The following is a 17,173-nucleotide window of genomic DNA, read 5'->3' as shown; positions in this document are numbered from 1 at the left end:
TCGCGTTAATCATTTTGCTAAAGTATCAATTGATGATTTGATGATTGGAATTGAGTGAATACAATTACGATTTTGAATTCGTAATTGTATTCATCCAACCATACGGAACTTCACATCAGGATTTAAATATTTGTTTATGTCACGAATGTTGTTAAAAGTTTATTTTTTATATTAATGTTATTTCATTTGTGATTGGAGTTGTGTTGTTTGGAATGAAAAAAGCGATATCGAGTTCAAGTGAATGACGAAATGCCGTAAGGGTTTCTACTTTCTAAACGTGAATTCGCGGATCTCCATATGCAGATTCGCCATTGGCTGGGTATGGAACAAACGTACACGTGTACGTTTTTCATGGAAGTCCTTCACGAACTTGCTGTCCATGTATGACGTGCGACTGAAGGTGCTACAGGAATGTGGAATTTATTGGTTTCATGCTTTAGCATTTGCCGTTTCTGCATTGTCTGTTTGCTTCTGGCCTCCCACCCGTGCATAGCACGGGCACCTCACTAGTTATAATAATAACAGTAATAATAATAGGGTACGTATTTGTTTTTCTTTTTCATCTTAACCCATTAAAGCCCACTGGCAACAATAGTTGCTCGTGATTTATGTTCATTATTTTTGAAGTTTATGAATTATTAATGATCAGATTATATTTGTCTATGTTGCAGTTTGTTACATATTATGTATGGACATAATAATGTAATTATAATATTATTATATAATTGTATGCAATTATACAATTTTGTATTGTATGCTCACCGCAACAAGCCATGTTGCGGAGAGCAACCCCTAAATATTATACGATTTGCATAAAATTTCACATGTATGATTTCTACAATAAATGGAACCACTTTGAATGGTAAGACCATAATTTTCATGTGTTTGAAATTTTACCCCTATTTTAGTGCCACCCTCCTTACGGTGGTCCAAAAAACATCGATCTCTCCGATTTTGATGCTCTTCTGGATTATTGTTAGAAATGGTCTAAAACATTCACCCACCAAATATTTTCGCTCAATTCCATCTAGAAACTCATACACACTTCAATTGAAATATGGCGTTTTTCACCAAATTTGGCTAAATGAGAACAATCCAATAGCAACCTAGGTGGAAAAAGTACATGCACTTTAGTACAAAAAGTACATGTACTAAGCCATTTTGTGGTTCATGACTTTTTGCATGCGCATTGCGCCTGTGAGTGTGAAATCATCATGGTCGAAACATGTTTGACAATGCTTGAAACATGTTTGAAACATGTTCATACATGTCTGACTCATGTTTCGACCATGAGGACTTCACAGGGGTATGTACCATCAATGACATTATTTAGGGAAAAAATATTTCTAAAGTCTTTGTAAGCCTCTCAACATGGACGATTTTCATTAAAATTGACCAAAATGACAAATTTATATGTTGAGTGTGTATGAGTTTATAGATGACTCAGATGCAAAATATTTTTTGGGTGAATGATTTAGACCATTTCTAACAATAATCCAATAGAGCATCAAAATCCAGATAAAAAAGTGATTTTTTTTGCATTTTTGGACCACCCTAACCCTCCTGCCCAACCACAAGAATGTGCCCACCATTTTTATTTCCTATCGTACTTCCATACAGTTACAAATCAAAAATATTTATATGGCAAACAATCCACGCATATGCGTTGGATTCATTAATATAACTTCAAAGTCAATAATGAAACTGATTTTCAAGATAAAATGTATATAAAATATGATAAAATCAACAAACTATGTAATGAAATATAATGTTAATAATAGCTGTAAATTATATATATATATATATATATATACACACACAAAGAATTAAGTTAAGCACCCCCCCCGTTTTTTTACAACCTCGCACATTACAAGTTTGTTGTCGTCAAAACAGTGTAATATACCCATGATATTGCTATATTTTCTGGAGAAGTGATATTATGGTCACATAAAAACATAACAATCATGCCGTTTTCTATATTTTATTCTGAATAATTTAAGGTGAAATTTTTTGGGAATTTTAGGCATATTTTCACCTCAATTTAAGTATGGAGCTATAGGTCCATCACGGACAGTGTGGATGACGTTTATGTTTTCTAACGTACAGTCATTGTTCTGAGAAGACCTCTAGCGATCTTTGCGTCAATAACGTGTGTAGGACCCACGTGATCGGATCACTGACTCAACCAATCACTTTTTTTCACTTTGATCACTCAATTTCATCAATGGATAATTGCTAATGTCATACCAATCATTATTTGATCTCACATACCTTAGAATATATGCCAATGTATACATATACACAAAGAATATATATTAGGGGGTGCTTACCTTAATTCGTTGTGTAGGGGTGCTTAACTTAATTCTTTGTGTATATATATATATATATATATATATATATATATATATATATATATATATATATATATATATATATATATAAATCAAACTTGTACTGTATATACATGCAACTTGTGATTTTGTTTGTGTTTCAGATTAACTGTTAGATGTGTGAATGAGACCGAACTAATCTGAATGTTTTCTTGTTTGACAACATAGAACTGGAAGTGAAGATGAGCATCATATTGTCAACACACCCCACACAGCAATCCGCGCTGATCTCACCACTATCCCCACCAGGCTCCCTTGGATTGGGGGGTGAAAGCAAGCCATCACGAATGCAATTAGCCAAAGGATCCCGAAGCCCAACATCTCCATCAAAAATGGCTCGAGAGGATGTGTTTGCATCCAAGCAACCTCGCAATGTGGAAGGTGCGGAACAATCAAGTGCACAGTTGAATGGATGCTCAACACAGCAGGATGAGGCGACTCTAAGCTGTGAAGCTTTTAATGATAAGGCTTCCACAAGCATTCAGGATATTGATATGGCTAATCCTATCGTGGGGCAAGACATATCTTACATGGATGCCTCTGGTTCAGGGCCATCAGTTACTGGAACTACTGTGCTTAGTAAGGCCACAGAAAAACATGAACCCAGCTCTGCCGTAGAAACTACAGAAGCACTAGCAAAAGATACTGTAATATCAGGGTCTATGCCAAACATAGATTTGGTCTTTGATCGCCGCAATTCAGAGCAGGCAACGTGGACCAAGTCACTTGAACGGAGCCGTGTTCGGCGAATGTGTGGCAATCGGACCCTGCAGGAGCGTGTTCAGCAGTTACGTGTTGCGGCTGAGCGCAGCAGCCAGCCTCGGACTCCTGTTCGTAGCCCACCTGGGCAACTCGGACAGCCGGCACGGACACGAACACGACACACGAGCCTTGGAGATGGTGATATACCCGAACAATCAGACACAAGTGTGCAGCACTCAGCGGACTCGAGTTTGGGGAATGGAGAGGATTGTGAATTAATTGCACAGGAAGATATTTCAGTACAGGCGAGGTCCAGTTCACGAAACCTTGCAGCACGATCACACATCGTGGGTTCTGGGTCAACCCGAGGAATCGTTCAATCAGCATTTTCATATGGACGAACTGGAACAGATAACCAGGAAAATAAGGATGTGGCTGAACAGCAACTACAACAGCCTCAGCCTGCCATTGACTCTCTGGCGTCCATCCCTTTCATTGGTAAGTTGCTTCTCCTCAATAACACAATCACTAAAGTTGTAGATGTGAAGGATCTTACCCTTGGAGTTTGAAGGTGGAGTTGAAGATACACAAGTAGTGGATTTTTCCCTTCGTTTTGATATTCCTGGCCACATACTTTGATTTCCTTTAAGTACATTATATATTTTGGCTTTAACAAAAATTAATAACAATTTAATCAGAATTTATTTAATTATATTTTTAATGATTATCGAGTTAGGCTCTTAGAAGCACACCTTCAGACAGCTATGAAAAGATTGTTGAAAAACAGATTGGTAGTGACTTTCAGCAATTGTGCCACCAGGTGCATGTCCTGCAAAATGAGAGGGAACCTCGGTTTGAGATAGCATGGGGTTGAGATGAAAGGAGGTGAAAAGGTGGTGGATAGCGGAAGAGAGTAGGGGTGAGGGGATATAAAAAGGGGAGGGCATGCCATGAGATGGTGATTGGGTCCCTGGGATACACTATGGCAACAAGTTCTCCGTCAGGAAATGGATGTGCAGTGTGGTGACAGATATAAATCACAAGATACCACCTTTGAACTCCGAGAACCTTGCGGGGTAGTTGGAAGAACTGGCACCTCAAGAGTATGTAGTTCTGTGGGGGTTTTATTTTCGAGCAGGCTGTATCACGCTCAAAGGTGGTGGGACATGGAGGAAATCGATCATCTTCAATCCATTTATACATTTTGGGTGCCCCGGCATTGACCCGAAGCTAACTCGAAAGTCGATTCTTGGTCATTTACACCCCACATATAATTAATCATTGTAGTAAATTACCTTCAAAACTTCATGATGGTTTTAAACCATGGTGACCAAGCCAGTTACATGTGAGCCGTTGCAGCCGTTGTTTTTAGGGGTCCGATCCCGAAGTCGCCAATTATCCTTATCGAGCAGCACCAGCAGATTATCCACGGCACCGCATGCACCATAAACGTTTATGGGAACGGGTAAGCATGTGAACTTGTGCTTTGAAACGATTTGCTGCTGCCCCTGCAATTCCAGGCCCTTTGCTCCACAATGTTTGTGGAAGTGCTGGCTTAGTGAATACACACTAATTACAAGCTCTAATGGTCCACCATGTCTGCCGGGAAGCTCGTCGATGGCTGTTTATTTTCCTCTTCTAAGGCTTTGCTGGCAAGGCCCTTCCAATGGAGCACTCAACATTGTCTCAACATCACCCAGTGGTCATTGTTTTGTCTGCAAAGACCATTCCCTCTTCTCTTTCTCATTGATTAATCTGACTCGGGGAAAGGTGATGATGTTACTCTGTGACAGTTTATATTTGACTAGCAGAAGTACCCGGTGGAGGGGAGGGGGCGGGGAGGGGAACGGGGGGGGGGGGGGGGGAAAGCGAGCCCCTTGGCAAAGCGAGCGATTTTTTTTTTCATAGCGTCATAGCGTTCATAGCGTTTCATAGCGTTTCATAGCGTCATAGCGATTTTTTTTTTCATAGCGTCATAGCGTTCATGGCGTCATAGCGTTCATAGCGTTTCATAGCGTTTCATAGCGTCATACCGATTTTTTTTTTCATAGCGTCATATCGTTCATAGCGTCATCACGTGATCGCTCTGAGCGAATCAGCGCCCACCTGCGCTGATTCCGTTGATTCCGTGCGCTGAAATGCGCTGAGGTAAATATGAATAAAAAATATGGATCGTCAAATATTTTGAGTTCGGCCATGTTCGTCCCAGGCTCAATGGCCATGTCTATGTCAAATATCAAGCACGTAAGCCTCTCCGTTTAGGAGTCTATCGGTAACATTACACACACACACACACACACACACACACACACACACACACACACACACACACACACACACACACACACACACACACACAAACTGTGTTTTATATATATAGATGGTTAATATAATTTGAATGTTTTTTTTTCTTTCCAACTTGTTCCACTGAAGACGAGACACATCCATCATTGAATTATAAACGATTATGAATGATGTACATCTAAAACCAAACAATGTCTTCCACCACCAAGTGCGAACACAGACCCTTACACGAATGTCTCAAGCCGCGTTCATCATTAATACATTATTTCTGCTCATTTCTTGAAACCATGCGTTTCTAAATGTGCATATCAGAAATCTATTACAACAAATACAGTATATCCGGTATTTTATGAGCCAAACTTCAGAAACAATTAAATAAGCGAAGGAGTTGCATGTTCTAATAAACAAAAGAAAACATTTATAATAAAATTCAGATGATGATGTATGTTTTATAGTGCTTTGATTTCACCGTTACTAGTAAGCATGACTTATGAAAAAAGAAAATTGTTTTTTTCCCCTGTGAGTTGGCTCGAGACATGCACATGGCATTTCCGTGATAGAAAATGTGTCATGTCATGAAGATTGAGATAGAGTTTCATCACTGATACGTTTTTCATCTTGAGCTTGGGTAAAAATAATTAATAAAATGTATTGAAGATGTGTGTGTGTGTGTGTGTGTGTGTGTGTGTGTGTGTGTGTGTGTGTGTGTGTGTGTGTGTGTGTGTGTATGTGCACGCATGTGTTTGTGAAACTCAACTGAGGTTGTGGATCTACTGATGTAGGTAATCTACTGATGTGGATCCGTGACCAAGGTTGTGGATCCACTGTTTAGTGAGGTCCTGTAAGGATGAAAAGAACGAGGTGTGTGTGTGTGTGTGTGTGTGTGTGTGTGTGTGTGTGTGTGTGTGTGTGTGTGTGTGTGTGTGTGTGTGTGTGTGTGTGTGTGTGTGTGTGTGTGTGTGTGTGTGTGTGTTGGGGCATTAGGGCGTATGTAATATGTAAATGCCACAGAACTGAGATGCGAGGTGGACCGAATTTACACGATACAGCAGTTGCCTCAGAAAAGCAATCGACAAAGCAATATACAGTATATATATATATATCTTGCAGTTTACATAACGGGAAACGACCATATTATATATATATGCATTTAATATAATTTTCACTTCATCATTGTCATCTATCATCAGCGACATTTGGATATGTTGGAAGATCAAAATGAGGAAGCTTGTCAGAAAATAATTAAGTACGGATGGATTCCTTTTTTCATATGTGATTACCACCACCGTTATCTGATTTTGGGAGCTATGGGACTTGTTCTGTTTATAAGAACGCCTGCAGTGTGACGTTGGAAGGATGTTGGGCGGAAATAGCCAGGCGGTGCCCTTGCAAGACATGTATACTGCAGATGTTATCACAGACAATGCTGTAAAACTATAAGCACATTTCAAAAATGTCTCATTCCAACGTCCACCTCACTTTTAATTCTGTTAATTCAAAGAACGAGTGTGCGGTGCAAAGGTTACACGTGTGCACTTGTAATGGATACGTATTATATAGGTCAGGTTACTCACTTGGATAATATATATATATTTTAGTGAGCTAGCATGGTTAGATTTTTACATCCTTGTCAAGATAAATTGAAGTACAGTGCAGTACTCAACTGTTAAACTGTTGTCATGCATGACATGCAAACATTAATACGAGGTGCAATCAGTGATGAATTTCTTTTTGCTCTTCTAGTATATTTTTAACCTCTCCGAACATGTGGACTGCCTTTTTTTTTTTTTTTTTTTTTTTTGTGGACTGTGGACTGCCTTTATACAAAATGTCAAATGTTTGCTGAAATCATTGCAACTGTTCACCCACCATCAATTGATATTCCATTCATCCTTTGTGCTTCTCCCGATTAAAATATGACGATTAAAAAAAATTCAAATTTGCGGACGCTTAAGATTGTCATAATCATAGATGCAGATACTATATTGTACACAGAATAGTTGTTCATTTCCAAAAGCAAGTAATTTTGTTGGAGGTTAGATAAAAGTTAATAATTTTCGCTGTGGTAAAATTGATGTCTCACACAAGGATAAAAAAAAAAAATCTTTCATCACGTGTTTGTATTCTCAGATGATCCTGTGAGTCCGAGTACGGACAATTCCTCCAGACCCATCTCTGCTGTCGACCTCTTTTCAGCACCACCTCAGTTGCGTGACTCTCGTACGAACCCTCCTCCAGCTCAATCAGTCATTTTGCAGTCTTCAAGTAAGACACCCATTATTTGTACACACAAGACAGACAGATGCATGCACCCATACACAGCGAATCATTTATCAGCAATATTTTAACTATATTCTAAAGGTACTACAAATGAGATGCTCACAATAGTTTATATATCTATATACAGTCACGTGAAAAAGTAAGTACACCCCATGAAAAGTTTTGACTTTTTCAACATATTTCAACATACATCTGTTTGATCTTCATTTCAACAATATTGAAAGATAAAGGTGATATAATATAACAAATATCATGAAACATTTACATTTTGTAGTCCATTGTATAATTTAAATAAACATAAATGCAAATTCCGCATGTGGAAAAAGTAAGTACACCCCTACATTTATCACTACTTCAAATACCTAAAATTAGAATCAGGTGCACCAGCTCAGGTGCAAATGAGTGGAACATCGTTAGAGAGGATCTTGGAAGAACCTGTCTTATTTAAACCTCAGACATTTAGTTTGGTTTGCTCTTTGTTGTTGAAGTGTGCGGCGTCACCATGCCTAGATCAAAAGAGCTCTCTGAGGCCTTCAGAAAGAAGGTTATAGATGCCTACGAGTCTGGGAAGGGATTTAAAAAGATCTCCAAACAATTTGAAATCAATCATTCGACTGTGCGGAAGATCATCTACAAGTGCAGAAGATTCCAAACAACTGCCAACTTGTTCAGGCCAGGCCGCCCCAGCAAGTTCAGCCCGAGAGCAGACCGCAAGATGCTGAAAGAAGTCTCTAAGAACCGCAGAATGTCATCACGGGACCTACAGGTAGCTCTTGCCACTGTTGATGTCAAAGTGCACGAGTCTACCATGAGAAAGAGGCTGCACAAATTTGATCTGCATGGGACGTGTACCAGGAGGAAACCTTTGCTGTCCAGAAAGAACATCAGGGCAAGACTAAAGTTTGCCAATGAACACCTAGGCAAAGGCCAGCACTTCTGGAACAATGTGCTCTGGACAGATGAGTCAAAGGTAGAGCTATTTGGCCACAGTACCAGAAGACATGTTTGTCAAAAACCAAAGACATCATTTGACCAAAAGAACCTGATACCAACTGCAAAGCATGGTGGTGGAAATATTGTGGTTTGGGGCAGCTTTGCTGCATCACGGCCTGGGCAGCTCACCATCATAGAATCCACTATGAATTCTTCATTGTACCAGAGGGTGCTTGAGGATAATGTGAGGCCATCTGTCGGAAAGTTGAAGCTCAACCGAAGGTGGACCTTGCAACATGACACTAACCCTAAACATACCAGTAAATCCACCAAGGAATGGCTGAAAAGAAAGAAATGGAGGTTTCTGGAATGGCCAAGTCAAAGCCCGGATTTAAATCCAATCGAGATGTTGTGGGGGGGATTTGAAACGAGCTGTGCATGCAAGAAACCCCTCAAACATCGCACAGCTGAAATAATTCTGCATGGAGGAGTGGGCAAAAATTTCTCCCAGTCGATGTCAGACTGGTAGACAGTTATAAGAAACGCCTACTTGAGGTTGTTTCTGCCAAAGGGGGCAATATCACCTATTGGAGCCTAGGGTGTACTTACTTTTTCCACATGCGAAATTTGCATTTATGTTTATTCAAATTTTACAATGGACTACAAAATGTAAATGTTTCATGATATTTGTTACATTATATCCCCTTTATCTATCAATATTGTTGAAATGAAGATCAAATAGCTGTATGTTGAAATATGTTGAAAAAGTCAAAACTTTACATGGGGTGTACTTACTTTTTCACGTGACTGTATATATATATATATATATATATATATATATATATATATATATATATATATGTATATACTGTATATACATATATATATATATATATATATATATACATATATATATATATATATATATATATATATATACTATGTATACATATATATATATATATGTATATATATACTGTATATACATATATATATATATACTGTATAATGTATACATACGGTATATACAAATATATATATATAAAAATTTTTTTTTTAATTGTATAAATATACTGTAAATATATACATGTATATATATATATACTGTATATCCATATACGTATATATATATATATCAAATTATAATTTAACTTTTATGTATTTTATAATTATAATTTTAATGTATATTTTTTGATGACTGATGTATATGTATGCATGTATGTATATATATATATATATATATATATATATATATATATAAAAATATATATATTTATATATGTATATATATATATATATATATATATATATATATATATATATATATATATATATATATATATATATATATATGTACACACACACACACGTTGGGGTTTTTTGGACTGTTTTGAGTATCTTGTACATAGAACGTTTTGAAAGCCCCACGTTACAGAGACCCTGAAAAGGCTACACTAAAGAAGGCAATGCTTCTGAGATGAAAAATAGGGATCAGAAGGTTAGAAGCTCTCTGGGGGATTCGTAAAGGAGTAACAATAAAGAAAAGGCTTGCATACATCACTGTTTTTCAACGTTAAAAAAATATTTTCTTTACAAACAAACTAGTTGTGGAGTCATTTGAAGCTGTAACTTGAGTCTCGTTGCACAATGTTTCCCTTGGGCCAATTCCCTACATTAAACCCCTCTTATGACTTAATTTGTCTTCTGTTAATGGTGCTGTATTATGCATCTTACATGTATGGAGTGAACAGCAGTAGAAGAAAGTCAATGGATAACAGTAAAGTGATGTTAAGATGCATCACAGAGTAATCATACATAGCAGCTGTTGAGAGTCAGAGAAGCAAGTACCTGGCTGCTTTGGTCAAGCTTGTGCCTAAGAGACATTGTGCTGGGCATGTGTTTTAAAGACGAGGACGCAAGCCTCTTGGGCCCTGTCTCCATGGAAACGGGCAGTTGCCATGACAACCGGTGAGTGTTTGTATGGCTGCAAGGATTTGCATTTTAACTACAGGATACATGAAAGGATCCCATAATAATTCCTGTTTCTCTGTTTGATATAATCCGCAGACACTCTGTTAGATCGTCCTACATTTTTGGGAAGGTAAGATGAGTTTTCATTTGTTTGATGCCGACTGATTCTTCCTCTCAAGTCATTCCACGGATGCATAAATAAGTCCGACAGGATGGCACAGAGGTGGCACACTTGTGTCTGGGCTGTCTAGTCTGGGTGAAATTCTATGTCCAACTTAAAAATAAATTGATTGGTGCTTCACAGGCAAGGTTTGTATACGTAGTCAGTAGTCACATAAACGTATGTTAAGCTGGGTGTCCCATCTACAATGCATTTGTTGGTGGATGTTAAAGATGCCATAGTGTCTTTCGATGAAGAGTATGCGAGATACCGCAGGCACCTAGAACGAATTACAAAGTCGTGCCCTAACCTATAGGGGGAATTGCATTCGTGACAGCCACGGCTCTTCGACAATGGGGCACCGCAGACCAAGCTTGTAATTGAATATGAATACAAACGAAAAATAAATTCACAAATGCACTGTTAGAAATCTTTAATGGATAACTAAGGTTTGTACAACCAAAATTTTATAAGTTCATATATTCCAAGTAATAATGTTGTGAAGTAGTGCCACAATAGTTCCTCTGCGATAAATGTCAGCTGGTGTGTCATGTGATCTGATGCAAATATTGTTGTGAAGACAACACAGGAATACAAGGGCAATTGCTGTTGTTAATTTTACTTGTCACAGTGCGTATTGGGCTGGGATTCAATATGAATTGGGTCCGCTGGTTGCATTATTCATGAGGCACATTTGGGTTATTGGGGCAGTGCCCCTGCACATTTAGAGCAGGAACTTTGAATGTAGTCAGGGTGCTGGCAATAACCTGCCTGCTCTTTGTGAAACTCACCATATGATCTTTAATTTCCACCAAATTATGCTTGCCAAATTCCCAATTGTTCAACTCAAAAAACTCAAAAAACTCAAAATTGTCCAAAACTCAAAAGTTCCCAACTCAAAAAAGACAGGTTCCCAATTGTCCATCCAAATGAAGAGCTCATTGATTTGATGCCCTGTCTCCAAAGCACTGAACCAAATAGCTTAATAGTCAGGTGGAGAATCAAACCCAGACAGAGACAGTTCAAAACGTGTACTTTCACTGTGCCACCCTGTCAGTCTACTTTTAATATTTAACAGTTTTGAAAAGTAGGAATGTGTATTAAGAGATTAACAGTGAAACATGTCAGGACCACAGCAACATTTTGATATTTCTATGCAATGGAAAGATGAGTGTATAAGTGATTGTTAAAATCACTTTCCCTGCAATGGAGCATAAAGCTTTCATCTGTCATTCTTTTTTTATAAACTCTTTTTTAATCCTTTTCTTTCGCTCTTCTCGCTCAATGCATTTGCATGATTCACATTTTCCTATTCCTTTGCTCTGAAACCTTACAGGAGGGAGCAGGAGGTATGCTTCCGGAACGCAGCCCTCATGTTCCACATCGAGAAGGCTGGCTGCATGTGTGCCAAACACCAGTGGAACAGGTTTCATTCACAGTACCCACCTTTCAGTAGCTAACCGCATAAGCACCAAATCACAACTCGTACATTGGCACTCCAGACCGATCCATTTGTGCCAAGGTTACTCTTACAGCGGATGATATGAACGTGACATTGAAGGAGGGTGCTAACCACTGTGGAAAGTGGCAAGCAAGGGGAAGCTGATGGTTTTTGGGCCTGAACTCCCTTTTGCTCTGATGAAGGGTTAACACCCAAAACATCACCTTTCCCTTGCTTCCCATGGCGGTTAGCATACCTTGATCAATGCCCTGTTGATTTCATCCATTGTTCTACCTGTCCGCGAACGCAAATCAACATGAGCCTTCACGAGCAAGACTTGTTCTTCATTGCTCTAACACCTGGCACTTGTCTTCTTGATGTTTATACTCAAGGATGAGTCTCCTTCACTCCATGTTTGTTTAATGCATGACCAACCAGTATGCATTTAGCAATGATTATTTGAGACGTAACATGTTTGTTTATTGCATGACCAACCAGTGAACCCATAGCAATTGTTATTTATGTCATTGATGTGTGGATAATGTATGAGGAAGGTCTTAGACCAAACACAACTAAAGCTATGGGCATCTTTTTATAGTGTCCTTTTTAAAAGATTGCTTTTGGGAAATTTAAAGAGCATTGCTTTTTATTAATCACATTATAGTGTGTATCCCAAGTTGCCCAAAAGTAAAAAGCCAACCCTGAACCTCATTTTGTATACCTGCAGTTGACCCATTGTCCCATGTCATTCTGCTCTTACAACGGGCCTCTATAGCGATATAAAAAAACCCTCTAGTAAACCAGACTAGGTGGGGCAAGCAAATTACCAACTTGGTGAAGGTCATTAGTGAGCAACCTGGGCTTTTTCAGAGATAATGCTCCTGAGGCTTGGTTCAAGTTGCAGAACCAAAGAAACAAAATCTTTAATACTGCTGCCTTTGCTCACGTTTGCTCCAGCAACTTCTAAGATACTAATCCAGTGTCACCATCTTTCGGCCATCAATCACACTCTATGGGAGTCCCCGGCATCAGATATCAGGGCTATGTACACACATTTCACGGAAAACAAGGGCGTAAGGACACATTTACACATACCATATGAAGCACAAATAGACTGATGTAATAGATAAATGAATATAGTAGTATTTGCTGTTTGACACAAGTGTTGCGACATCATGAGACAAGTATACTCAGATTGCGACACCAAGCAGACGAAATTTGACGTCAGGAAGGAATATAAAATACCGCAACCAACGTGCAGACCCTGAGACGTGGGTGGAACTTGAACTTGAAACCTGTGGTTTTATGAGTCGAGTTTGTGAATAAGTTCAAAGTATTCTCGTGTAAAAGCATGCTGGGCAAAACCCAAATGCCTTTATTCATTGTATTTTTAGCAAGCAGGTTCCTGACATTCCAGGAATGAGTCATGCTGCCTTTGCTGTCTTATACCATCCCACATCCAGCTTGATGCGTTTGTACCCAGCATCACAATTTTCGCTTTGAAAGCCAATCCTTTAGGGTCACATGTTTTGTTTGCTTTGCAAACATTTTGCTGATGGAAAATTGATTTAGGGACAATGTGTTGATTTTAGTCACAGCAAGAGTGCATACGTTATTATCACGTGAGGAGTCCTGGTATGAATTATTCAGGGTAAGAAGTAGAATTTTAGTTTTTTATGTTGTGAGAGGGGAGGTGTAATTGTAAGAAATGACAATGCTTATGCAGTTTCCCTTGAACAATCGATCTAACAGAAAGTAAGAGTGAAGAGGTCAATCTAAGAGACAGAGTGAACTATATTTCTGCTTGTTTGAAAGTGAAAATTGTGATGAGAATCCAAATTGTGATGAGGCAGCACAATTAACTATTGTAGTTCTGCTGGTTCAAAGGTGAAAATTGTGATGAGAGTCCAAATTCTGGTATTACCGTGAAATGGGGGTGAATAGGGACAGCAAGGTGAATAGGGACACAAACTGAAAAAAAGTTCGGAAACATTTTTCGCTGAAAATTGATAACCATACTGATTTGTTGATATTTGGGTTGAAAGTGTTCTCTTGTTTTTAAAAAAAGCAACTTATAGTCCCTATTAACCCCATATATGGGTTAAATAGGAATAAATAGGATTTTTATGGCTGTCCCTATTCACCCCGTTTTATGGGTGAATAGGGACAGTCACTAATACAAAAAAATAATAATCAAGAAACAATCCTGAGTTTCCAACTTATTGCTAAATTGATAGCTCAGATGGATGCACATAATATGCACCCATAATATAAACCACGGTGCCAATGAAAAAAAATATGGGATAAAAAGTTTCTCCAAACTGTCCCTATTTCTTGATTATTATTTTTTTGTATTAGTGACTGTCCCTAACCACCCGTAAAACGGGGTGAATAGGGACAGCCATAAAAATTCTATTTATTCCTATTTAACCCATATATGGGGTTAATAGGGACTATAAGTTGTTTTAAAAAAAAAAACAACAGAACACTTTCAACCCAAATATCAACAAATCAGTATGGCTATCAATTTTCAGCGAAAAAAGTTTCCGAACTTTTTTTCAGTTCGTGTCTATTCACCTTGCTGTCCCTATTCACCCCATTTCACGGTATCGTGTTTGCACAGTGATGTCTTGTCTGAATAGTTACAATGAAACACAAGGACTTGTCGACATGATTGTGAGCCAAGTATTATGAAAGTTCATTGTGAATCTCCTTGATCAAAACTTGTAATACTAGCAGTGTGCAAACACCTCCTATAAACTTGGAACTTATGCATTTTTGCATCAATCTTGTAGCTTGTTTGGATTTTTAAAGTTGTTTTGTTTGGATTTTTGAAATCGCCCTATACTGCCTACCGTAAACCTTTGTAGCTATGTGGATGGTAATATTAAACTAGAAAGCATTTGGAAATGCAAAGCCCATCTCCATCCGTTTTTATTCAGACGTCTTCTTCGTCCGTATGATCAAAATAACAAAAACAGTTTAAACAAAATACTACATGAAAATTGCTGATTTTATGCAGCCTTAACCTTTGAGCTTTAGATCTAAAAAAATAATCAACTTCTAGCTTTTGATTGGTGAGCCAATTCTCTGACCCAATATGCAAATTCTTAAAATTTCTGGTCAATTGAATGAAAATTGATGATTTTATGCAACCTTGACCTTTTGATCTAAAAAAAAATCGACTCCTACCTTTTGATGAGTGAACCAATTCAGTGACCCAATATGCAAATTCTTTAAATTTCAGAGCAATCGGATGAAAATTGACGATTTTATGTGATGCTGACCTTTGACCTTTGACCAGATTATTAATTTTCCTTCTCCATATTCTCTTAATAAAGCTTTGTTGAAAAATTAATGACAACACTCAAATGGTAAATTTAAATTCCAGGTTAATTGGATGAAAATTGATGATTTTAGGGTGATGCTGACCTTTGACCTTTTGATAAAATGATTACATTTAAAAAACTTTTCGTGAATTTATTTATGCGATTAGTCTCAACTGACATGCAGCACACCTGTCTGCAATTAGTTTGACAAATAATCTTTGTGGTGTAGAGAATGGTCAGAAGTCCAGGTTTTTATTTATGATAAATGTCTTAGTGCTAGATTTCTGGGCTGGATAGTAACTAGTAGGTTGTCAACTATCTTTGTTGATGAAATTGATGTGTGAAAGGAATGCCTCTTGCAAAACTATTTGCAAGGGGAGCTGAGTACGTCAGAAGCAAAGAAAAATGACCACATTTGCTTTGTTTTTGGAGAAGAAGTTGTGTCGATTGAAGACAAAACCACAACTCCATCAACAAAGTCAGCGAAGTCATTGTCTATGTATTTTTATTTTTGCAAAGTTTTGGTCATCCATGATTGCACCTTATATGCAGCAGTGAATTATTCAAAGGTATCAATTAAAGAGCAGTAATGATATACTGGTCCAGAGAAAGAATGATGTTTAAAATGGGCAACAATGTATAGGACTGAGGAATTGGTGGCCTAGTGGTGAGAATGTGTGGAATGGTGTCCCATATTTGGGGTCAAATCTAGCTGATGTCAGTTGTAGTAATGAATTGGAGTATTAGCTTCTGGAGAAGCTGACCTACAGTGCCTTCAGAAAGTATTCACACCCCTTGACTTTTTCACATTTTGTTGTGTTACAGCTTGAATCTAAAATGGATTAAATTAAGATTTTTTTTATCACTGATCTACACATAATACACCACAATGTCAAAGTGGATTTTTTTTTTATGCATTTTGATAAAATAATTAAAAATGAAATACAGAAATATCTAATTTACATAAATATTGTTGTTGAAATTTGGCAGAGGTAGGGTATGTCACAAGGACGAAACAATTAGATTTTGGTGAACATCAGGATTTGGATCCGGCTACTACAATTTTTTAAGTGATTCTTTCTTCACCATTGGGGGATAGCACCAAAAACAATACATAGCACGATATCTCAAAAAGTTGTGGACGGATTTGTACGAAACTTGGTGGACCGGTTGGGTGTCTGACAAGGGCCAATGTATTCGATTTTGCTGAAGATCTGAATATGGATTCGGATGATAATTATTAATTTTTTTACGTGATTCTACACCATTGGGAGATAGCGCCAAAAACTATACATACCTCTATATCTCCGAAAGTGCTGAATAGAAAAAATTGAGACATGGCTCATTGTAAAGAACTCTCCATGGGGAATAAAATATGTTAATGATGATGTCATAGGTGCCTCCATTATGACGTCATAATTCGACAAGTATAAAACTTCATCCTATCAAGATGAAATTTCTTGAGCGTCATGTAGGCATAAATTTGTGGAGAAAAAAAATAATGATGACGTCGTCGATCACGTGATTCGGCCGCCATATTGGAAAAACCGAAAAACTTTGCACCTCTATATCTCCGAAAACACTGAATAAAAAAAATTGAGACTTCTCCATGTTATCACAATAAAGCTTTTCTTCACGCAATAACAACTTCTAGTTTCCAGAC

The 17,173-nt window shown here is 37.9% G+C and overlaps 1 protein-coding gene across 6 annotated transcripts in view; it reads left to right on the top strand.

The window, feature by feature from the left end:
• LOC137431455 (rho GTPase-activating protein 21) overlaps positions 1 to 17,173 on the top strand; it is a 111,603-nt gene that overhangs the window by 9,506 nt on the left and 84,924 nt on the right. For 5 of the 6 annotated variants that reach the window (XR_010985274.2, XR_010985272.2, XM_068122789.2 and 2 more), the window contains 5 exons: positions 2,559 to 3,590; positions 7,527 to 7,661; positions 10,517 to 10,577; positions 10,677 to 10,710; positions 12,077 to 12,166. Coding sequence is in view for 4 of the 6 variants with exons in the window: in XM_068122789.2 (XP_067978890.2) it covers positions 2,573 to 3,590; positions 7,527 to 7,661; positions 10,517 to 10,577; positions 10,677 to 10,710; positions 12,077 to 12,166 (1,338 nt within the window). In the remaining 2 variants the exon portion in view is untranslated. Of the gene's footprint in view, positions 1 to 85; positions 401 to 2,558; positions 3,591 to 7,526; positions 7,662 to 10,516; positions 10,578 to 10,676; positions 10,711 to 12,076; positions 12,167 to 17,173 lie in introns of those variants that run through there. The other variant, XM_078782033.1, reaches the window with a different exon arrangement.

Source organism: Myxine glutinosa, chromosome 7, assembly GCF_964187855.1.
Source record: "Myxine glutinosa chromosome 7, kmMyxGlut1.1, whole genome shotgun sequence".
In the NCBI taxonomy this organism is placed as follows: domain Eukaryota; kingdom Metazoa; phylum Chordata; class Myxini; order Myxiniformes; family Myxinidae; genus Myxine; species Myxine glutinosa.
This window is presented reverse-complemented; position numbering and strand designations above follow the sequence as displayed.